General features: G+C 32.9%; 1 protein-coding gene across 1 annotated transcript; it reads left to right on the top strand.

Moving 5' to 3' along the window:
* Positions 1 to 244: 244 nt before the first annotated feature.
* Positions 245 to 1,333, top strand: LOC100020240 (olfactory receptor 4P4-like). Its single transcript, XM_001372781.3, has one exon. The coding sequence runs from the start codon at positions 245 to 247 to the stop codon at positions 1,187 to 1,189; it is 945 nt and encodes a 314-aa protein (XP_001372818.3). The 3' UTR covers positions 1,190 to 1,333.
* The last annotated feature ends 24,142 nt before the right edge of the window (positions 1,334 to 25,475 follow it).

Below are 25,475 nucleotides of genomic sequence, written 5' to 3'. Positions count from 1 at the left end.
TTATCACAGCATGCCAAATTTCTCTTTTCTATTCTTTTCAGCTTCCTAGTACGATCTTAAAGAATATAATCCATCAATTTCCCTTCCTTTTAACATTCTAGAGATAATATTTTAATAAAAATAGTGAAAATAATCACAACCATAGAAAGTGAATGTCTTACATGAATATAACTTCACTAAAATAATATTTCTTCTTATTTCAGATATAGACCTTAAACCTGATTATAATGTACCAAAAGAAAAAATGGAAACTAAAGGCAATGTTACACAATTCATTCTCTTTGGACTTTCCTATGACCAAAATATACAGATATTTTGTTTCTTTCTCTTTCTATTCTGTTATATTAGTCTCATTTTGGGAAACCTCTTAATCCTCATCTCTATTCATTGTAGTCATCTTTTCCACCAACCAATGTACTATTTCCTTAGTCACTTATCTTCTATGGACATCTATTATACTTCCAGTGTTACACCAAAATTAATTGCAGATTTGTTAACTGAGAAAAAAACCATCTCTTATGGCTATTGTATGGTCCAAGTCTTCTCTATTCACTTCTTTGGCAGTATTGAGGTCTTCATCCTGACTGCAATGGCCTTTGACCGCTATGTTGCCATCTGTAAACCTCTCCATTACATGGTCATCATGAGCAGGAAGAAGTGCAACCTTCTTGTTTTAGCTGCTTGGGGAGGTGCGGCTGCCCATTCCTTTTCTCAATTGTCCATGACTGTTAAGTTACCCTTCTGTGGCCCCAATGAAATTGATCACTATTTCTGTGACATCTTCCCCTTACTGAAAATTGCCTGCACAGACACCTACATCACTGGTGTTCTTCTTGTCCTCAGTTCAGGGATAATTGCCTTGGGAGTCTTTGTGATATTATTTGTTTCTTATGCTGTTATATTATGGACCCTTCGCACACATTCAGCTGAAGGGAGGCGGAAAGCTCTCTCTACCTGTGGATCTCATTTTACAGTTGTCATTTTGTTTTTTGTACCTGCAATTTTTTCCTACCTTCGACCTCCCACTACCTACCCTGAGGATAAAGTATTTGCTCTATTTTATACTATCATTGCTCCAATGTTCAACCCTCTAATTTACACTTTGAGAAATACTGAGATGAAAAATGCCATGAGGAAGGTGTGGTGTCAAAAGTTATTCGGGAAAGGAAATGTAAAACATATGGGTTAGTTTATTTCCATTATTTTACAGATGGGAAAAGAAGCTGGATATACAAATGTAATCTTAGGATTAAAAGTTTCTATGAAATATCAATCCAGGTATGCAGGGAAGTTAATTGGCTTGGTAGTGTGACATAAAAGAAATTGAAGACTAATATACTATTCATTGAAGGAGCTCAATTATGAATATCAAGCTTTTGTGTTTTTCATATTGCTGTTTTTTTCATTCTCTTTAAAGTATAGAGAATAGATTTGCACCCTATAGGGGAGTAGAAGGCTAACAAACAGAATGGTAGGGAGGGTAGCAGTACAAGGGAGGGAAAGTTGGAGGGCAATTTTAGAAGGACTACAGGGAAAATAAGGGGGAATAAGAAGGGAGGGGGTAGAAAGGGAATTAAAATAAGGGTGGAACTAAGAGGACTGATTAAAAATGAACATTGCTGTAGAAGGAAATAGTGAAAGAAGAAAAGTCAGGAGCAGAAGTAGAAATCATAATGCTGGGAAATACACAGCTAGTAATCGTAACTCTGAATGTGAATGGAATGAACTCACCCAAAAAACATCAGTGAATAGCATAGTAGATTAGAATCCAAAACCCTACCATATGCTGTTTACAAGAAATTCACATGAGGAAGGTAGATACACATAAGGTGAAAGTAAGAGGATGAAGCCACATCCATTGGACATCAACTGATAAAAAGAAAGAAGGAGTCACAATCATGATATCTGACAAAGCCAAAGTAAAAATAAATCTAGTTAAAAGAGATAGGGAAGATAATTACATCCTGATAAATGCCAGCATAGACAATGAGGAAATATCTGTACTCAATATGTACCAAATGGTACCAAATGGCATAGCATCAAAATTTCTAAAGGAGGAACTAGAGGAGCTCAAGGATGAAATAGATAGAAAAACTATACTAGTCTGAGACCTGAGCCTTCCTCTATCCGAAGTAGAAATATCAAATCAAAAAATAAATGAAAAAGAGGTAAGAGAAGTGAATGAAATCTTAGAAAATTTAGTTAGTATAAATGTGGAAAAAAATAAATAGGGACAAAAAGGAATATACCTTCTTTTCAGCAGCACATGGTACATTCACTTGTATTAGGGCAAAGAAAACATTGCAAATGAGTGCAAAAGAGCAGAAATAATAAATCCAACCTTTTCAGATCAAAATGCAATGAAAATAATAATTAGTAAGGGTACCTGGAGAGTTAAATCAAAAATTAATTTGAAATTAACAATACGATTCTCCAAAACCCTTTAGTTAAAGAACAAATTGTAGAAACAATTAATAAGTTCATTGAACAAATTGTCAATGATGAGACATCCTTTCAAAACCTATGGGAAGCAGCCAAAGCAGTACTCGGGGAAATTTATATCTTTGTGTTCATATATTAACAAATTAAGAAGGGCAGAGATCAATGAATTGGGAATGCAAATAAAAAACTAGAAAGTGAACAAATTAAAAATCCTGAGATGAAGACTAAATTAAAAATCCTAAAAATCAAAGGAGAAATTAATAAAATTGAAAGTCAAATAATTATTGATTTAATAAATAAGATTAGAAGCTGGTACTTTGAAAAAAAAACAAATAAAATAGACAAAATAATAGTCAGTCTATTTTAAAAAAGGAAAGAAAAAAACAAATTGACAGTATCCAAAATGAAAAGGGAGGCCTCACCTCTAATGAAGAGGAAATTAAGGCAATCATTAAATCTATTATGTCCAATTATATGGCTACACATATGGCAATCTACGTGAAATGGATGAATACTTACAAAAATATAAATTGCCTATACTAACAGAGGAAGAAATAAATTATCTAAACAACCCCATATAAGAAAGAAGAAATTGAACAAACCATCGAAGAACTCCCTAAGAAAAACTCCCCAGGTCCAGATGTATTCACAAATGAATTCTATCAAACATATCCCAGTATTATAAAAAACATTTCACAGAATAAGGCAAGAAAGTGAGCTACCAAATTCATTTTATGACACAAATAAGGTACTGATCCCAAAGACAGGCAGGTTAAAAACAGAGAAAGAAAACAATAGAACAATCTCCTTAATGAATATAGATGCAAAAATCTTAAATAGGATACTAGCAAAAACATTCTAGCAAGTCATCACAAGGGTTATTCCCTATGACCAAGTAGGATTCATATCATGAATGTAAGGATGGTTCAAAAATTAGGAAAACCATCCAAATAATTAAACATATTATCAAGCAAACTGACAAAAATCATATGATTATCTCAATAGATGCAGAAAAAGCCTTTGATAAAATTCGACACTCATTCCTATTGAAAACACTAGAAAATATCAGAAAGAAGGGCCTTTCCTAAAAATAATGAATAGTATATCTATATCTATATCTATATCTATGTTTTTATAGATATAGATATAGATATATATCTGAAACCATCAGCAAACATCATCTGCAATGGGGATAAACTAGAAACCTTCCCAATAAGATGAGGAGTGAATCCAGGATGCCCATTATCTCCCCTATTATTTAACATTTTACTAGAAACACTAGCAGTAGCAATTAGGGAAGAAAAAGTAATTGAAGGTATTAAAATTGGCCATGAGGAGACCAAGTTATCACTCTTTGCGGATGATATGATGGTCTACTTAAAGAATCCTAGAGAATCAACGAAAAAGCTAGTTGAAATAATCAACATCTTTAGCAAAGTTGTAGGATACAAAATAAATCCACATAATTCATCAGCATTTCTATATATCTCCAATCCATCTCAGCTGCAAGAATTAGAAAGAGAAATTCCATTTAAAATCACTCTAGACAATATAAAATACTTAGGAATCTATCTGTCGAGACAAATACATGAACTATATGAACACAACTACAAAATACTCTCCACACAATTAAAACTAGATCTAACCAATTGGAAAAACATTGATTGCTCATGGGTGGGATGAGCAAACATAATAAAAATGACCATCCTACCCAAATTAATTTACTTATTTAGTGCCATACCCATTGGACTTTCAATAAACTTTACACAATATAAAAAACATCAAAAGTTCATTTGGAAGGAAAAAAATCAAGGATATCCAGGGAAATCATGAAAAAAAATGCAAAGGAAGGAGGACTTGTAGTCCCAGATCTCAAAATATATTATAAAGCAGTGGTTATCAAAAAAATTTGGTACTGTCTAAGAGACATTAATGAGGATCAGTGGAATAGACTTGGGGTAAATGACTTCAGCTGGACAGTCTAGGATAAACCCAAAGATGCCAGGTTTTAGGACCAAAACCCACTTCTTGATAAAAACTGCTGGGAATATTAGAAGAGAGTATGGGAAAGATTAGGTTCTATCAACATATCACACCCTACACTAAGATAAACTCAGAATGGGTGAATAACCTGAATATAAAGAAAGAAACTATAAACAAATTAGGTGAACACAGAATAGTATACTTGACAGATCTTTGGGAAAGGAAAGACTTTAAAACCAAGCAAGAGCTAGAATAAATCACAAAATGTAAAATAAATATCTTTGATCATATCAAATTAAAAAGCTTTTGTACAAACAAAACTAATGCATCCAAAATTAGAAGGGAAGCAACAAATTGGGAAACAATCTTCCTTACAAAAACTCTGACAAAGGTCTAATTACTCAAATTTATAAAGAGCTAAAACAGTTGTACAAAAATTAAGCCATTCTCCAATTGATAAATGGGCAAGGGACATGAACAGGCAATTTTCAGTTAAAGAAATCAAAATTATTATTAAGCACATGAAAATATGCTCTAAATCTCATAATAAGAGAAATGAAAATCAAAGCATCACTGAGGTATCACCTCACACCTAGAAGATTGGCTAACATGGCCGCAAAGGAAAATAATGAATGTTGAAGGGGATTTGGCAAATTTGGGACATTAATTCATTGCTGGTTGAGCTGGGAATTGATCCAACCGTTCTAGAGGGCAATTTAGAACTATGCCCAAAGGGCGATAAAAGACTGTCTGTCCTTTGATCTAGCCATAGCACTGCTGGATTTGTACCCCAAAGAGTTAATAAGGAAAAAGACTTTTACAAGAATATTCATAGCCGCACTCCTTGTGGTGGCCAAAAATTGGAAAATGAGGGGATGTTCTTCTAATGGAGAATGGCTGAACAAATTGTGGTATATGTTGGTGATGGAATACTATTGTGCTAAAAGGAATAATAAAATGGAGGAATTCCATGGAGACTGGAACAGCCTCCAAGAAATGATGCAGAGTGAGAGGAGCAGAACCAGGAGAACATTTTACACAGAGACTGATACACTGTGGTACAATGGAATGTAATGGACTTCCCCATTAGTGGCAATGCAGTGATCCTGAACAATTTTGAGGAACCTACAAGAAAAACCACTATCCACATCCAGAGGAAACACTGTGGGAGTAAAAACACCGAAGAAAAACAATTGCTTGAATACTAGGTCAAGGGGATATGGTTGGGGATGCAGACTCTAAATGAACCTCCTAGTGTAAACAACAACCTAGAAATAGGTTCTGATCAAGGATACAAGTAATACCCAATGAAATTGCATGTTTGCAGAGGGAAGAGTGGGTGGAGGGGAGGGAAGGAAATAATGTGATTATTGTAAACAAGGAATGATCTAAATTGACTAAATAACCTTATTCAAATGGAAAAAATAAAATAATACATTTTTGAAAATTTTATTACATCTCAATTTTATGTTTTGTGAAATGAGTTGTAAAGTATATCACCTTCCCTCAAATATTAAATTTTATTTCCATTTATCATTAAACATTAAAAAAAGATAAACACATTTCTGGTTTTAAAATGATTCTGTCATGTTTAACTCTTTGTGACAAAGTTTAGTATTTTCTTGCCAGAGGAAAACATCCATGTAATTATGTATACACTTATTTATTATATACATATAATATATTTTATGTAAATATGGATATATGACATCTGCTGAAATTACTTTTTATGTTGGTTCCAATGGACTTTCTGATTGTTTCTTCTTTAATTACCAGATATTCAAATCAATTACCCTTACTAGATCTTGGTAGATAAATACAAAGCTTATAGACTCCAAGATTTTCCATATAGTTGTCACTCTGAGTCTCCTATTCATCAGCAGTTAATTTAAACATTAATAAATTTAAGCCTAAATTTAAACATAAACAAAAATCAAATATCAGGAATGCAAGCATGGTTTAATATTAAGAAAACCATCCATAGAAGTGATCATATCAACAAGAAAGCCAACATAAATCACATGATTAACTCAGTAGAAGCGGAAAAAGCCTTTGACAAAATAAAACACTCAATCCTATTGAAAACATTAGAATGTATAGGAATACATGGGTCTTTCCTCAAAATAATAAGCAATATATATTTAAAACCATCAGTAAGCATCATCTACAATGGGGATGTTAGAAGCCATTCCAATAACATCAGGAGTGAAAGCAAGTATGTGTATTATCTCCTCTATTATTTAACATTGTAGTAGAAATATTAAGAATAGCAATTCAAGAAGAAAAATAAATTGAAGGTATTAAAATAAGCAATGAAGAGACTAAACTATCACTCTTTGCAGATGATATGATAACAAAAGCTGTTGTGAAAAATTGGAATACAGTATGGGAGAGATTAGGTTTAAATCAACATCTCAAACCCTACACCAAGATAAATTCAAAATGAGAGAATGAGGTAAAATGAAGAGAGAAACTATAACTAGGTGAATATAGAATAGTATACCTGTCATATCTATTGGAAAAGAAGGATTTTAAGATGAAGGAAGAGATAGAGAATGTTACAAAATGTAAATGAATCATTTTGGTTACATTAAATTAAAAAGCCTTTGTATAAGTAAAACCAGCATACAAACAAAATTTGAAGGAAAGCAACAAATTGGAAAAAATCTTTATAACAAAAACTTTTGACAAAGGTGTATTTACTCAAATTAATAAGAAGCTAAATCAATTGTACAAAAAATATGGCCATTCTCCAGTAGATATATGGGCAAGGGACATGAACAGGTAATTTTCAGATGAAGAAATAAAAACTATCAATAAGCTCATGATGAAGTGTTCTAAATCTCTTATAATTAGAAAAATGCAAATCAAAACAACTCTGAGATTCCCCCTCACACCTAGCTGATTGGCTAAAGGAAAGAAAAAAAATGTTGGTGGGGATATGGCAAAATTGGGACACTATTGCATTGCTGCATTGGAGGAGTTATGAATTGATCTAACCATTCTGGAAGACAATTTGGAACTATGTCAAAAGGGTTTTAAAAGAGTGGTTGCACTTTGATTCAGCCATATCACTGCTGGGTTTGTACTCCAAAGAAAAAATAAGGAAAAAAAATACTTGTAAAAGAATATTTATAGCTGTGCTCTTTGTGGTCATAAAAAATTGGAAAATGAGGGGATACCCTTTGATTAGGGAGAAGCTGAACAAATTGTGGTATCTGTTGGTACCAATCTGTGGTATTACTCAGTTTGTTGCAAAATGTTCTTTCTCTATAACATCTCCTACTATCTTACAACTATACTTAGGATCCCAATTCTAACTAAACATTTCTAATATTCTTCTAAAACTATCTGTCTCCAAGGACAATGTCTTCTTTTAGGCCAAGGACTGGCCTCTCCTGCCAACTCTGAATATCTAAGAATTTATCCACTACCTACCTAACTACCTAAGCAAATCAAATACTGTCAAGGCATTAAATCTGTTTTCTCTATCCATAACTGTCAGTTAATCAAAAAATTCCAGTCTCAGATAGAGACCCAGAAATTGCTACTCCTCTCCTTAGAGGACCCAGAGACAGAAGTATCCCTAACTGCCAAATCTATCTGTTCTTCTACCTCTTAAATGGATAGAAGGAGCAATTTAGAAAACCTCTTATAACAATAGTTATGTGAATTTAGTTTAGTTAGTTAACCTATATATGCATTAGCCGTCTTAGGTGTAAAATTGGGATAATGATAACACCTAATTCCCAAGGTATTATAAGGATCAATTGAGATAATATTGGCAAAATATGCAGCACAGGCTCTGACATGTAAAAGCCTCTCAGTACTATTTATTTCTTTCCTTTAGTAATAACAAAATAATATCTAGTTTCATTTTATTTTGTTTTATAAATTTTATTCATAACATTTAATATATAATCAATATCCTTAAAATCTCATATCAATTGCAATGATCTTCAAAACCAATTTTTAGCAGGTAAAATAACTATTTAAAAGGTTTTAATTTGGCGGGTCTTGATGGCTGAGCAAATAAAATGCCAGGCCTGAAGGCAGGAGGTCTTGGGTTCAATTTGTCCTTAGACAATTTATAACTTTATGACTCTGGGCAAGTCTCTTAATCCTCATTGTCTAGTCCTTACCACTCTTCCACCTTGGAGTCAATGAACATTATTAATTTGAAGAAGAAAGGTAATGATTATAAATAGGAGGAAAAAAAGAAAAATAGTTCCATTTGTCTCAACAATAAATTAATTTTTGTTGTACTTTTATTTCTTTTTTTTAAGTGTTTATTTTATTTGGTCATTTTCCAAAGTTATTCATTAGAAACAAAGATCACTTTTTTTTCCTCTCCACCACCCCCATCCCTCCCATTGGCGATGCACAATTTCTCTGGGTATCACCTGCTTCCTCAACCTGACACATTTCCATGCTATTAGTTTCTATAGTAGGATGTTCATTCAGAGTCTCTCCTCCTTCATATCCCCTTCACCTATGTAGTCAAGCTGTTGTCCTTCTTCCCTGTTTTTATTCCCACAATTTGTCCTCTGCTTGTGGGTTGTATTTTTTTCTCTTTTGTCCCTGCAGATTTTTCATGGACTCCATTGAGACTAATGGAGAAGTCCATTACTTTTGATTGAACCACAGTGCATCAGTCTCTGTGTACAATGTTCTCCTGGTTCTGCTCCTTTCACTCTGCATCACTTCCTGGAGGTTGTTCCAGTCTCCATAGAATTACTCTACATCATCATTCCTTTTAGCATAATAGTATGCCATCACCAACATATACCATAGTTTGTTCAGCCATTCCCCAATTGAAGGACATAACCTCATTTTCCAATTTTTTGCCACCACAAAAAGCACAGCTATGAATATTCTTGTATAAGTCTTTTTACTTATTGTCTCTGGGGTAGAAACCCAGCAGTGCTATGCCTGGATCACAGGGCAGACACTACTTTATCACCCTTTGGGCATACTTCCAAATTGCCATCCAGAATGGGTGGATCATTTCACTACTCCACCAGCAATGAATTAATGTCCCAACTTTGCCACATCCCCCTTAGCATTCATTACTTTTCTTAACTGTCATGTTAGCCAGTCTGCTGTGTGTGAGTTTTTACCTCAGAGTTGTTTTGATTTGCATCTCTCTTATTATAAGAGATTTAGAACACTTTTTCATGTGCTTATTTATGGTATGGATTTCTTTGGCTGAAAACTGCCTATTTTTAACCTGCCTGGCTTTGCAATCAGTACCATGTTTGTGTCATAAAAGGAATTTGGTAGAACTCCCTCTTTACTTATTATGTCAAATAATTTGTATAGTATTGGGATTAGCTCTTCTTTGAATGTTTGATGCAATTCACTTGTGAAACCATCAGGTCCTGGGGATTTTTTCTTAGAGAGTTCTTTGATGGCCTGTTGAATTTCTTTTTCTGATAAGGGATTATTTAAGAATTCGATTTCTTCTTTTGTTAGTCTAGGTAATTTATATTTTTGTAACTATTCATCCATATCACCTAGATTGGTATATTTATTGCCATTTAATTGGGCAAAGTAGTTTTCAACGTTTGCCTTAATTTCCTCTTCATTGGAGGTGAGTTCCCCTTTTTCATCTTTGATGCTGTTAATTTGCTTTTCTTCTTTCCTGTTTTTAATTGGATTGACCAGTAATTTGTCTATTTTTTTTGTTTTCTAAAAGTACCAGCTTCTAGTCGATTTATTAGTTCTATAATTATATCACTTTCAATTTTGTTAATTTCTCCTTTAGTTTTTATGATCTCTAGTTTGATTTTCTTCTGGGGGTTTTTAATTTGTCTGTTTTCAAGTTTTTTATTTGTATTTCCAATTCATTGATCTCTGCCCTCCCTAATTTGTTAATATATGCACTCAGGGATGTGAATTTTCCTCTGAGTACTGCTTTGGCTGAATCCCATAAGGTTTGATAGGATGTATCACAATTGTCATTTTCCTCAATGAAATTAGTAATTGTTTCTATGATTTCTTCTCTATCTAACCGATTTTGGAGTATCATATTATTTAATTTTCAATCAATTTTTCCTTTGGTTCTCCATGTATGCTTAATGATCATTATTTTTATTGCCTTATGATCTGAAAAGGCTGCATTTATTATTTCTGCTTTTCTGCATTTGAGTGCCTTGTTTCTGTGACCTAGTGTATGATCAATCTTTGTGAATGTGCCATGTGGTGCTGAGAAGAATGTGTATTCCTTTTTGTCCCTTTTTATTTTTCTCCATATGTCTATTAACTCTAATTTTTCTAAGATTTCATTCACTTCTTTTACCTCTTTCTTATTTATTTTTTGATTCGATTTATCTAAATTTGATAATGGTTGATTCAAGTCTCCCACTAATATTGTTTTAGTGTCTATTTCCTCCTTCAATTCTCCTAGTTTCTCCATTAGAATTTTGGGTGCTATACCATTTGGTGCATACATGTTGATTAGTGATATTTCCTCATTGTCTATAGTCCCTTTTAACAAAATATATTTACCTTCCCTATCCCTTTTAATCAGGTCTATTTTTGCTTTGGCTTTGTCAGATACCATGATTGCTACTCCTGCCTTCTTTCTATCAGTTGAGGCCTAAACAGTCTTACTCCATCCTTTAATTCTGACCTTGTGAGTATCATACCTGCCTCATGTGTGTTTCTTGAAGACAACATATGGTAGGGTTTTGGATTCTAATCCAATCTGCTATTTGTCTATGTTTTATGGGTGAGTTCATCCCATTCACATTCAAAGTTGTGATTGTCACTTGTAGATTCCCTGGCATTTTGATATCTTTCATAATTCTGACCTTTCTTCTTTAGCTATAAACTTTTAAGCCAGTGATTTACTTTATATCAGCCCCCCCTAGTCACCTCCCTTGATATGTTTCTCTTTCTAGTCCCTTCCTTTTTGTTTCCTTCCCATCACCCCTCTACTTCCCTCCCTTTTTGTGTTCCATCCCCCCTTACCCCACTTGGTTTTCCCTTTTTCCTAACCCTGTTGGATAAGATAGAATTCAAGATCCCAATGGATTTAGATGTTCTTCCCTCTCTGAGTTGATTTCACTGAGAGTAAGGTGTAAGTAAAAAATCTCTTCCTCTCCTTCTTATAGGAGAATTGTTCCCCTCCCCTTCCCATGTGTATCTTTGGGTGACAGATTATTCTATTTAGTTTTTTTTCTATTTCTTGGAGTATATCTTAGTACCATCAACAATTCCCCCCCCTCACTTTTTTTCTCCCCCCTTCTCCATATTGTCTTGATGCCCCAAACTTTCCCTATGCTTCTTACTACTTTATTTCTTCTTACTACTCTAATGATGCATACAATTTTTGAGAGTTACACATTACATTTCCCCCAAATATTAATATATATAAATTGATATAAATGTAGTCCTCATAGAAGAGAGTTTGAATAAAAGAAAAGATAACATTTTCCATTTCCTTCATATTCACCTTTTCAAGTTTCTCTTGCTCTTTGTATTTGGATGCCAAACTTTCCACAGAACTCTGATCTTTTCTTTACAAATATTTCAAAATCTTGTATTTTGTTGAATGCCCATACTTTCCCCTGGAAGTATATAGTCAGTTTTGATGGATGGCTGATTCTTGGTTGAAGACCAAGCTCTCTTGCTTTTTTGAATATCTTGTTCCATGCTATACAGTCATTCAGAGTGGAGATTGCTAGGTCCTGTGTGACCCTGATTGGTGTTCCTTTATATCTAAATTGTCTTTTTCTGGTTTCTTGTCAGATTTTTTCTTTTGCTTGGATGCTTTGGAATTTGGCAATTTTATTCCTGGGAGTTGTCTTTTGGGGATTTAGTGTAGAGGGTGTTCTGTGAACTCTTTCAATGCATATTTTGTCCCCTTGTTCTAGAGTCTCTGGGCATTTTTCTTTGATGATACCATGTATTATGATATCAAGATTACTGTTTATTTCTGGCTTTTCTGGTCAACCAATTATTCTCAGATTGTCTCTCCTTCTTCTGTTTTCCAGGTCTGTCTCCTTGTCATTTGCTTTATTATTTCTTGTTCTTTTGCAAGAACATTTTCTTCCAGTTGCCTGATCCTGACATTTAAATATTCATTTTACTTTTCATTTTGGTCTGACCTGATTTTTTGAGGCTTCTAGCTGTTTATTCATTTGCATATTTTGGTCCCTCAGATTGCTGAATTCCTTTTGCATTATTTCCAATTATTTCCTGCAAGAATGCTTCCATTTTTGGATAATTTCCAATTTAAATTGTTCAAGATCTTGTAGAGAATTTCCTTTTCTTTTGGAAGGTTTTGGAGCATTTGTTTGTGTTTCCTCTTCTACTTCCTCTGTATTTTGTATTTTTGCTCCATAAAATATGTCCAAAATCACCCCCCTTCTTCTTGCTTTTCTTGGTGTTGGGAGGCCGACCCTGAGCACTGTTTACCATCTCTATGGTTTTTCCTCCCCTTTCCAGTCAGAAACCTGATTAAGGAGGGCTGACTCTCAGTGTATGGGTCTAATGATAATTTAGCCCCAGGTAAATTGTTCGTTCTCTGCAGCTGTGCTCTCTTCCTGGGGAAGCCCAGGGTCTTCCCTCCCCTGCCTGATGGAGTTTTGGGTATTACTGCTATCATTTCTCTCCAGCTGCTTCTCCACTGCCTTACTTCCACACTCTGAGCCTAAGATAGCACTATCCTCAAGGTACTGCAGTGCCTTTCCCCTCCCCGAGGTTCCTGTCCTTTCAGGAGGCCTTGTACTCTGGGGGAGAGGGGTCCTGGAATCCCTGATCTTTGAGGACTCCTGATGGGATTAGGTTCAACTGGGTTGGTCTGGATGTGCCCCAATGCAAAAACCTCTGGTGAGTCTGGAGTCAGACAGAAGGACCCAGCCATGGTGTTGCAGGCTCCTCCCTTCTCACTCCAACTGCTTCCCTACCATCTGTGTTGGACACCCCAAGCCTGGCCCAGGTTGATTTCAAGGTACACTTCCATTTCCAAAGCATTTCCATTTTCCTCAATAATGCAGTAATTTCTGTTCTATTTATATTTCTGAAAAGCAAAATAACTGTAGCCCCACCAAAAAAAAATAATGAACATTTAGAATTATATATTTAATTTGATATTCTAGTGGTTGGATGAATCTATATAAATATCCTAAAGAATATGCTGTACCTTTGTTGAAAAAAAAATAATTGATCAGTTATGGAAACACATATTTCAAAATTACTTTGTATAAGAGATATCTACATTCATCATTGTAATGGATGAGCTTTCTTGAATGAAAAAATTAAATGCAATAAAAACTGATTTTGTTTTTATATATACATATGTTTTATATTATCCATATGTTATACATATAATGTCTCTGTATGTATACATACATATAAATATCTGTGTGGGTATACATACATGTATATGCATATATTTATATAATTATAAAGAGACAAAAATGTGCAGTGATAAATGGACAGAAACAGAACTGGCTGGCAAATGTTCAGTTGGTCCTTTGGAAATGCAAGTTATAATTTAAAATGAAGTTTGTATTATTATTTTCTCTACCACTTTTTTAATTCTAAAAATCTGAGAAAACAACAAATGAAATTTTAATTTGGTAGTGTTTACCAATTGCAGTTGTGTGAGTACTTACATTAAAATTTTAGGAGTTTGGTCTTCTGAGTCAGTTCCAACTTAATCTAGCTTACCCCTCATGAGCAGATGATAGATAATAAATTATTGGATAAATTCAGATACTGATAGATAGATAGATAGATAGATAGATAGATAGATAGATAGATAGATTAGTAGATAGGTGGAAAGATCTATTTATGTGTGGCTAAATATATGTAATAATTCCTCTAAAGGAATAATTTAATCCTCATTCACAATGTAAGGTTGACTGCATAAAGGATAGTTATTTTCCTTCTTAGTGTTCACAGGATAATATTCAGTATTTCTTCAAACCTTTCTAGTATTAGTAATTAAAATCTTCCACTGATATATTTTGTATAATGATTATCAGATGAACGAGTTTATTTATCCTTATTTAATTAGCTTTCAGAAATATGTATTATCTAAGGATTTATATTGTGAACATTGAGAAAAAAATTACTCCATAGCAGAAGTATTAATGGCCACACAGAATCCAAGAAAAATTAAATTCACAGGTCCTTTTGACATTCTTTTTCATTAAAATTCTTTGTATTTCACTACAAATTTTGCAATTACATATACAGTTATGCACTTATTTAATTGCTTACTTATTTTGAGTTCCATATTCTATCCCTTCCTCCCTACCCTTCTTGAGGAGGCTAAAACTTTGATGTCAATTATACATGTGAAGTCATACAAAGCATATTTCCATATTAGCAATTTGTGAATGAAAAAGAAAAAAAGATCCTTTAGTCTGAATTCAGAATTCATCAGCTCTAGAGGTGGTTAATCAGAATTCATCAGTTTTCAGGAGGTGGTTAATCTTCCATCATAAAATCTTTGGAATGTTCTTATATCATTGTTTTGGACAGAATAACTAAATCTATCATTTGATCATGCTTACATGGTGCTGTATAAAATTTACTCCTATATCAATTAATATATGTCTTCCTTTTTCTGAAAAAAATTCCACTTATTTCTTCTTGCAGAATTGTATTCTTTCATAATCATATAATACAATTGTTTTTGACATCGGCCACAATTTCCAAATCTTTGCCAACATAAAAAGATGTGGAATCAATATTTCTATGTAAATAGGTCTTTATTTTCTCTTTTCTTTGATTTTTTTGGAATATAGATCTAGCATGCAGAGTGTTAAAATCTTTCAGACCTAGTTCCAAATTGTTTTTTTAAATGACTGGACTAGATCAACTCCCTTGATGTTTCAAACTGTGATTGGTAGGACCTTTTTCATTTAAATTTGCCCTCTGATCTTAAGGCCTCTGGGTGTTTTTCCATTATAATTTTTGGAAATATAGGGTATAGGTCCTTTTATTGATAATGTATGGAGACCAACTGTGAATAATTTAACTATTATCAGCAATACAAGGATCCAATAAAACTCCATTGAAAGCATGAGTGAAAAATCATCACCATAGAAATAAGTGATAGAGTTTGAATGCAAATTTAAATATATCATTCTTCAAATTATATCCTTCATCAATTTTTCTAAGCAATATATGTCTCCTTGTGCTACATGATGAATTTGGAGTTATGCATCACATGATAACACATATAAAACCTTTATCATATTATCTACCCATCTCAGAGAGGGGAGAGGAGTCAGAGGTAAAGAGAGAACATGAATTTCAGATTAGCAGAAAATAATTATTGTAATTGTATCTACATGTAATCTGTTAAAAAAATGGAAAAAACCCAGCCTATGAGTGGATGATATTGCTATTAGGTGAAGACAGAACAATGAGGGCATTAACTATTAGAAGACTAATCAACTAAAAAAAAAACAGAATGCATTTCTCACAGAATATTTTCAGAGCATTTAATTTAGTCATGAAAGATTCCCATATAACTGAACCTCCAAGTCTTAGATTTTCCTGTCTCTCTTCTCAGATAGGTTCCCATCTTCTTCTCTCTGTCTCTGTATCCTTTCTCTTGGTCTTTGTCTCTCTGTTTACCTGTATCTCTGACTCTGTTCTATCTCTCTTTGTCTTTGTGTCCTTCTCCTTTTCTCTCCCTGTCTCTGTCTCTCTCTCAATCTCATCCTCCTTCCTCCTTCTAATGAATGGCAGTCAAGGAAGCAGTTTTGTATATTTGCAGATGAAGTTGCTTTTTTGACTCTTCTGATGCCAAACTAGAAAGATCTTACAGAAATCTTTAGGGAGTAGGCAGGATCTGAATATTCTGAATTCATTACCTGCTTCTAAATGCTAAAACATAACACCAAGTTTAAAACCCATTACACTATAATCATGACACAGTATGTACATGCCCCCAGTCCCTGGAGGGAATAAAGTTAGACTAACATTGTGTAATTGAAAAAAATATTTACCTCACTCTGGAAGCATCACTTCTTCACACTCTCAAAGACTTATATATACTTCTGCTTCCATGTTAAAATCTGTCCAGATATTACTTTATTAGGACTTTTTTCAAACTGAGGCTTTAGAGAGTTAGATATTATATTTGCTCTTCTAGATGCAGAAATCCCAGTTTTATAGCTGAGTTAAAAACATACAATGAAAATGATTCATGCCAATCTTTAGGCACCTACTTTTGGGGGAAAGCAAATACGTGTTTTCAGTTTCTCAGAAACTGTGTACATGGTGGCTGGATTTTCCCACTCCTGTGGACAGCAAAGACTGAATCTTAATGGTTTATATTAATTTTACTCTGTTGATTTCTGGCTTATAAACATTTGTATTTATCATAAGTTTGCTCTAAACTAAGTGTTTGAAGGGGGTGTTTGACCAGTGGGGGAAGCCAGATGTGGCTACTAGTGAAATTCATTGTAAGTCAGTGATATTGGGCAGTGAATTTTCTTAAGCAATGAAGTTTAGGGTACAGATATAACAATTACATGTCATATTAAAATATGTTATCAGTCATTTATTATATTTTATATTTGTATATCAGGGAATATGCTTTAGGCAGTGGTCCCTTAGAATCTCTGGGTTGAGAAAAAAAATGAGCTAAAACAAGATTGATTTTTCTAGCATGGATGGATATAAGGGTCTCTTTGGATCATCTGCATAAAATGCCTTGGATTCAACACTCAATAGCCGTAAGTATACTAGACATTTCCTTCATTTTATGGAAGAGATATTCTTTGTGCATGTGTGTTTTTTTGTGTGTAGTAGAATTATAATTATTGAAATTGGATATTGGAGTGATTTTGATACCAAAAAAATATCTTAGGTCTGCTTTGATTTACTTTACATTATTTTTAAGAAGCAAAATGAAATGAAAATTGAAACTAAAAACCAGCAGGGTTCAGCTAAAAATAGACCTCAGAAAAAGCCAGAAAAATCTAAGTGACCTGGGCTCCCGAAAATGGTGGTCAATTAAGTGTTCCTCTAAGTTTCCCACAAAAGGCTGATTGACAATTTGTGAAAAATAATAAAGTTTTTTTGTTGGTTTAATTTACAGGACAGAGCAGAGGCATAAAGTCTTATAATTCAGATATTTTGTAACATTTTGTCATAAGAAAAAGATTTTATAAAATTTGTGGGTACTGAAATAGTATATTCAAATATATTATGTCATTTATGACATTTCTATCCTATAATATGTAACATTTCATCATGTCATGTCATGTCTTATCATATCCATTTATTTTCTATCATCATTTTCTAATATAACTGGTCTTGCTACCTGTGGACCTCAGGGCATCTAGATTAACCATTTAACATAGAAGGAGAGTAAATTGTAAAGAAAACCTAGAGAGAGGTGAGGGGGACAGGAAGTGTATGTTGGGGTTAAGGGGTAGAGCTATACAGAGGAAGAAAGAAAAAGAAGGAAAATGAGAGAAAAAAAGGCAAAGTGCAATAGAGGAAAGTGAAGTATTATTGAGAATTTCATTATAACAGGAACTGAAAATGAGCAGAAAAAGTACATTCTAATAATGGGGGACATCATTTGTACAATTAATAACCTTGTTGATATTAGAAAAAAGGATCATTTTTGGTACATGTGTCATAACATTTGCTGAATTTTTATTTGCTTCTCTTCTATATTTATTTATGTGTATTTTTGTAAAATGTTGTAAATGTAGTGACCAGAAAAAGGCAATTTAGGATCACATTGATACTCCTACTGGGGCTAACAGATATTTTGAGGATTATATTTAATGATATAAGTAGGTCTAAAAGTGTGGCAATCAGAAAATGTTTTTTTAAGATGCTTTGCTCCTCAATGATGTGTAAATTTTATTTTTTCCCTTGTTATAATTTCTATCTTTTTAATTTCTTAAAAATCTTCACCCATTTTAATCACTTAATTTTTGTCAAGATATTAGCCAATCAATTGTAATCTGATAGTCTGTAGTTCATAAAGGCTAATTTTAGCAGAGTGGAACAATTAGTAACTGAGTTTATATTGCTGATTCAGAATAATAATCAATGCAGGTCACTGAGGAGGAACTGTGCTCATGAACCACAGAAGGTGTTTTCTAACTAAAGCACATGCTATTCCTGATTGTGAGGTTATGCCCTCCCCCAAATAAATAAAATAAAGGGATTAATGTAAGCATTAGTTATCATGAGAATAATATTTACTATATTTTCATCATCATCCCCATTTTACAGATAAGGATAGAGAGATAGATGCTGCATTTGCTCCCAATTATATGACCAGTTCTTAATTCCAAACAGTGTTCCTTCCACAGTGATATTGCTTCTACTCAAAGTAATACTTTGATCTGTCTAAAATATTTTCATATTTGTTTAATTTTGTTATTCTTTTCCATTTCATAAAAAGGATATTTAAAGCAACAATTCAGTTTTAGAAGTTATCTAATCCAAGACCACTAAATTTACAAATAAGAAAATTAGAGCACCTGAGAGCAATATTCCTTGCCAAATTCCCACAGCTAATAAATAACGGAGTATAGCTTTCACATCAGATCTTTTTTTATTCCAACTCTATTCATTTCCATTATGCTCTGCTAACTCTTGGAAGGCTATGGTTGAGTTATTTAATTCAATGCCTAGAGTCCCACAGCAGAGAAGTCCAAGAGGTAGAATTTGAAATTCAGCTACCATTCACAGTCTGATACTTTTTCTCTCTTATCGGGCTTCTGTTGAAATGAAATTATATTACAGAAAATATAACTCCATTCTCTACTTTCTTTTGATTTTCCCCTTACTGTTTATTTGCTTTGATGTTTATCTCTCCCCTTACCCCTTTTGAAGCACATAATGCTGTATTGGAGGGAGATAGATATGACTTTCCTGTTCTGTGTGTATGTCTGTCTGTTTTCTTGTCATTAATTTTCACCAAGATTTATTTCATCAATTCCTTCACAGAAGAGAGGGAGAAATGAAAAATGCCATGGGAATACCTTTTTATTTTGGTAAAATGGTCAAAGGTCCTCAGTTAAATGGCTGAAACTTTTGATTAACATAAAGTTTGAAAGCTGTTTATAACTATCCATTCAAATATGTTGTGAAATGTTATTCTTTTTATGTGGGAAGAACAAACCTTAGTCATTGAATAACAGTAATAATTTTATATTTATAGTTTTTTTACAGTTCACAAAGCATGTGCATGTGAATACTCACTTAATCTTAACAAATACTTTGTGTGATATAAAAATTCCTCAAATCAAGGGAAGGATTTCTTTGGGAGAATTTCCACTGTCGGCACAATCTATAACCAATTCACATCACAACAAAATCATCATCCTTATCACTGTCATCAATATCAACATCATCCTTGCATCCTTTGCAATTGATATTTATTCACAAGACCTTAGGCTTCCTAGTCACTTTATATACATTTTCTCTGTTCTTTAAACTACATGAAATATTCATCCACATTATTCTCCTTTTAAGATTGAAGAAATTTAAGAGCAGAGATAGGAAGTTTAAGAATACAACAATGTTGAAAAATATATGTGTGAGACAACTGAGATCATGTAGTCTAACTCCCTCATTTTCAAATAAGGAAACTGAGGACAAGAGAACTTACACATCAAGCCAATGTTACAAAATAATGATAGGTATTAATATTTATTTAGAATCGTGGATTTATCTTAACAATTTGAATAAAGGGATGTTATGGAAAATCCATCTAATGGCATCTACTCTTACGAGAGTAAGTTCATTTGATAATGTGGAAACATAGTCAGTGACTTTTTCAAAAGTAGGACTTGAATCCCAAACTTCACAAATATAGTGTCTTCTCCTTAATACAAACTCGGTGAAGATACTAGAAAAAGTAAGAATGTCTATATTTTACAGAAGAGAGAAATGATATTCTTAGCCATAAAATGATCACTGCACTCACAACTATCTAAAGCATGATTGTGAACTATGGTTCTATGTTCTTAAAATTCTACATATCAATCAGAATTGACAAGAATCCAGGTGTCATGCTAATAAATAGTTTTTTTTTCCTTTTTGACATTACTACAATCAATAAAAAATGAACAGACCAGGCAGTCATGAACTAGATAAGTTTTAAAAATATATTCTAATAATTCAATGACATGCAAGTGGATATTAGGAAATATCCATGTGTCAGAATTTTTCACTTTATGTCTTAATGTGAAATGACATGTAGAAATTGACTTTATTCAAGGCAAGTTTCCTTGGATAAAATTTTTATTCTAATTTTTCAATTTACTTCTGTGTTTTTTCTCATTCTTTGTATTATTCTGATTTTTCTTTTGACTTCTTATGAGTATATGTGAGTTGTGTTTTGAATATAGTTATTTTTAATTAAGAAAATTCAATTTAACTGTTTTCCCATACAATATTTCTTTTGTTCATTTTTATTTTTGAGTGTGTGTGTATATATATATATATATTTCATTTTTATAGTTTCTTTTGTGCCAGTCTATCTAGCTTATAACATTATTTTAAGGAATCAAGATATTCCTTCTCTTACAAATGGAAATTATCATAATGGGATGCTAGATTTAGAGATCATTGTGACCACACAATGCAGTTAACTTAAGTTCAAGCCTACAATTTTTATTTTCTATTTCCTTCATATATCACTAAATGACAATAATGGGGAGAGGGATAATGTCAAGTGAATGTTAGCGCTTTAATGGAAGAAAGATGTAAAAATGGAACTAATAAACATTTTGTATATATTTAAATGTAGAAGGAATTTTAGAAGATAAAATTTAAATATTGGATTTAATTCTCGATTAAATTTCCAAAGAATGGTCTTAATGTAAGAGAGACATTGAAAAGTAGAACTAGAAGGAGCTTTAGAAGGTAGATCACAGAATGTTAGATCTAGAAAATATAATATCAAGATTGATGTGTATAATACTGGAACAGAACTTAAAATGAGTCCCATAAATTTGAGCATAGAGGGATATTTGGAAATTATCTTATTCAAAGTCTTCAAATGTCTATAAAACTCCCAAGCTCAGCCTGAAACCAATTAAAATGTAACTGGAAAATAATTGGCAAAATAAATTAAAATGCAGTAGAACATAGAAAATGTTAATAAAGTTTTTTTTAGTTGATTTGTAATCAGCAGTAATCCTTAGGTACAGTACAGCAGCCATATTTCTATTTGAATTTGATGCCATTGATGTTTTCTAATATGATTTTACAAATGAGGAAACTGAGCTCTAAAGGACCCAGAAATAAATTATTCAAGTTGCATTCTTAGCTAGATATGGGATCTGATTTTTTTGACTGCCTTCTCAGTGTATTTTATTCTTTAAACCATGCTATTTTTATAATGGTTGTAGTTTAATAGATTGATATTAAGAGAAAAACATTTCCAAGGAATTCAAGAGAATGCATTTTAATGATCTTGCATTTTGTTGTATGACTATGGAAGCTTATTGTTGAATAATTTAGGCAAAGAGGAAGAATGTTATAAATGGCAGTCCATTCCTGGAACTACATGGCTGAATTTTAAAGAGGGATGGAGAGAGCAAAATGGGAAATCAGTAAATATCTTCTAAATTTACAATAATTGTTGTAAAAATTTTAAAAATGATGAGAGATAGGGTGAAAGTAGCTCCTCCTCTTGTTCTCAAATTCCCTTTTGCTAACACTTTCTCCTTTACCATATCTTTGGATGAAGAATCAAGAGACCCCTTTTTCTAGGTAGCAAAAGAATAGGTATACAATGAGAAGTAACTAAGTTTATATTGCTTCATTTTTCCCATCTCTTATGTAATAAGATTGAATTTGTTGATTTTAAATATACAATTCTCCTACAACATTTTGTTTTCTGCAGCTCATTTCAAATCAGATATTCTGCATTTTAATGATCCCCACATCTAAATGCCATTTTAGGATTCACAAATACTTACATATATGCTCTTGTTCTGATCACTACCAAAATTAAATATATGAAAGTGATTAACTCTCATTTATTTCATTTAATTTTTTATATCATTTAGTATGAAATTAATTCATCTATTATAATCGTTTAAGTGATATATGTAACTAAAATGTGAGAAAGGCTGGTCCCAGTTGTTAATTAACTGTGTATAAGTGGTGATAGACAATGAGGCAGTTAGCTTAAGAGTTCCTGTTGTAAACGTTCTTACATTAAGTACACATCTTGACTTCCTCCTGATTCTGGATATAAATAACATAAGCACTCTTTAAGTCAGTTGAAAAAGTAAGAAGAGAACTTTGTGTACCTTTGCTTCTTCTTGTGAATTATTGTCTCTTATCATATAAATAAGACTTTGCCTGAATTATTGTCTGAAGATAGTAGTGATAGGATCACTAACGTGCTTGCATCTTGTACTAAAATTTGTTAACTATAGCTAACATACTTTGAATAGTGGGGTTTGTTAATTAATGATTTGTATCAACTGTCAAATCTTATAAAAACAAACTGAATATCCACAGGGGTCTTTCATCTGAGACTGGGAAGGGTGATGAATGGCTGAATCTACCCATGAATAAAGTCAGTTTTTCAGCTCAGAATTATTACAGTTCTGATGGTGATAATAACACTACAGGAATAATAAAAACCAGCATATAATTTTTTAAGTTTTGCAAGATATCATCATCATAACTAATATTTAGGTAGTACTTACTGAGTGCCTTCTATTGTGCTAAGAACTTTATATTTATTTTCTCATTTGATCCTTATGACCACCCTGGGAGGTAGGATTGAGTTTATATTACATATAAAGAAAATGAAAGAGAAGGTAAATGATTTGCCCAGTATCATACAATCAGGAAATACTTGAGGCCAGATTTAATAATATTTTATGCCTGTTCTACAGGAAAATCTTTCTCCAGTTGAGTTTCCAGCTTTGCCATGCACTGATTTCACCTTGCTGGTTTCCCTATTCCCATACTGTCCTGAATTTTCAGTTCCAATCACACAAATCTCTTGAACTTCATATATCATGTCACTTGGTTTCACAGAGACTGCAACCACCACTCCAGCCATTGCCAATCTTAAACTACTCCCTGGGTCCTCTGCCATTTTCTCCAATAAAAATTCATATAATTTTGCAGAAAGCTCAGTTAAGAAATGTACCTCATACACTGTGCTCAGAGAGGTAAGTAAGATATGATACAATTCTTTGAGTGACATCTATGTTGAAATACATTAAAGGTAAAGCCAGGTTCCATTCACTAGTCAAATTTAGTTTCAAACCATCAACTTCCACCCAAACTGTTGCACCAATGTTTGATGGTATAACAGATGAAAAATTCAGCTCTCATTTTGACTCAAAGATCCCAGGATTCCATTTCTGTCTTAAGGAAAGGAACTCTTGAATTTTCCTCAAATTGTTATGCTCCTTACATGAAAGCCAATATGGCTTAATTTTTATAGTCTAGAATTGGGGGAGAATTTTTAAAGTGAGAATAACAATGCATACTAAACAAACTCATATTTGGGGCACATCGGCATTGGGAAGAATGTGATTGCTTTTAATTATTTCAAATAATATCTTTATTCAATAATTAAATGAAATAACTAGCTGAGCTTAGATATTGTTGGGAAATGGAAGAGCTGAGGAATGTATACCTATTTGTGTATTAAAAGCAATGCTTTACTTGACGAGATTAATATTAATTGCTACCAATCTGCTTATTATAAGAATGAATTGGCACCAAAGAGAAAAAATTTTAAACACATTCAAACATTTAGTAATTTTAAAACACATTTTTCAACTTTATTAATTATATATGATTCATTTTTCACTCCCTTCTTTCTTCCTGTTTCCCAGAGCCAACAAGCAATTCCACTGTGCTATATAAATGTTATTACTTGATACCTATTTCCATATTTTTGTTATAAATCAAATTTTTAAGGCCTAGACCCCAAATCACCTACCCATATATACATATGATAAGTGATTTCATATGTTTTGCTTTAGTATTTCTACTCCCATAGTCTTTTCCCTCAATGTGGATATCTTTCTATACCATAAGTTCATCAGGAGTGACCTGGCTTGTTGTATTCCTACTAGTAGCAAAGTCCATTGCATTGGGTTTTCCCACAATGCTTTACATTCTGTGTATAATATTCTCCTTGTTCTGCTCATTTCATGTTGCATCAGTTAACTAAGGTTCTCCAAATTCATATGGAAAGCCGCCAGATCTTCAATCCTTATAGAACAATAATATTCCATCACAGTCATATACCACAATTTGTTCAGCCATTCCCCAATCAAAGGACATACCTTTATTTTCCAGCTTTTTTGATACCACAAAGAATGAGACTATAAATATTTTTGCACATGTATTTTTCCACATACCTCTTTGTGGTACAAGCCCAGCAGTGGAATTGATGGATCAAAGGGCAGGCAGTTTGTTAAATTCACAAATCTACCAGCAATGTATTAGTGTCCCAATTTTGCCACACCCTCTCCAACATTTATTATTTTCCTTTACTATCATATGGGCCAATCTGCTAAGGGTGAGGTAGTATCTTGGGCATTGTTTTGATATATATTTCTCTAGTTATGAGAGATTTACAATATTTCTTCATAGGCTTATTGATAGTTTTGATTTCTTCATCTGAAAACTGCCTATTCATGTCCCTTGACCATTCATCAACTGGGAAATGGCTTGATTTTTTGAATAATTATCTTATTTTTTTCCTAATCTATTGCTTCCCTTCTAATTTTGGTTGTATTGATTTTGTTTGTACAGAAATTTTTTATTTAAGATAATAAAAATTATTCATTTTATGTTTTATAATGTTCTCTATCTCCTGCTTGGTGGAAATTCCTTCCTTTACCATAGATCTGACAGATATAGTATTCCATGTTCACCTATTTTGTTTATGGTTTCCATTTTTATATTTAAGTCATTTACCCACTCTGAGTTAATCTTGGCATAGGGTGTAAGATATTAATCTTAGCCTAATCTATCGGATACTTTTCTAATTTTCCCAGCAGTTTTTGTCAAATAGTGAATTCTTTTCCCCAAATTTAGGATGATTGGGT

The sequence above is a fragment of the Monodelphis domestica genome, chromosome 6 (genome assembly GCF_027887165.1).
Source record: "Monodelphis domestica isolate mMonDom1 chromosome 6, mMonDom1.pri, whole genome shotgun sequence".
NCBI lineage: Eukaryota > Metazoa > Chordata > Mammalia > Didelphimorphia > Didelphidae > Monodelphis > Monodelphis domestica.
Note: the sequence above shows the minus strand (reverse complement) of the source record. Positions and strands in the feature narration are given on the sequence as shown.

Coding starts and splice junctions, on each gene's coding strand:
- LOC100020240 (XM_001372781.3), top strand. CDS start 245: ATGGAAACTAAAGGCAATGTTACACAATTCATTCTCTTTGGACTTTCC.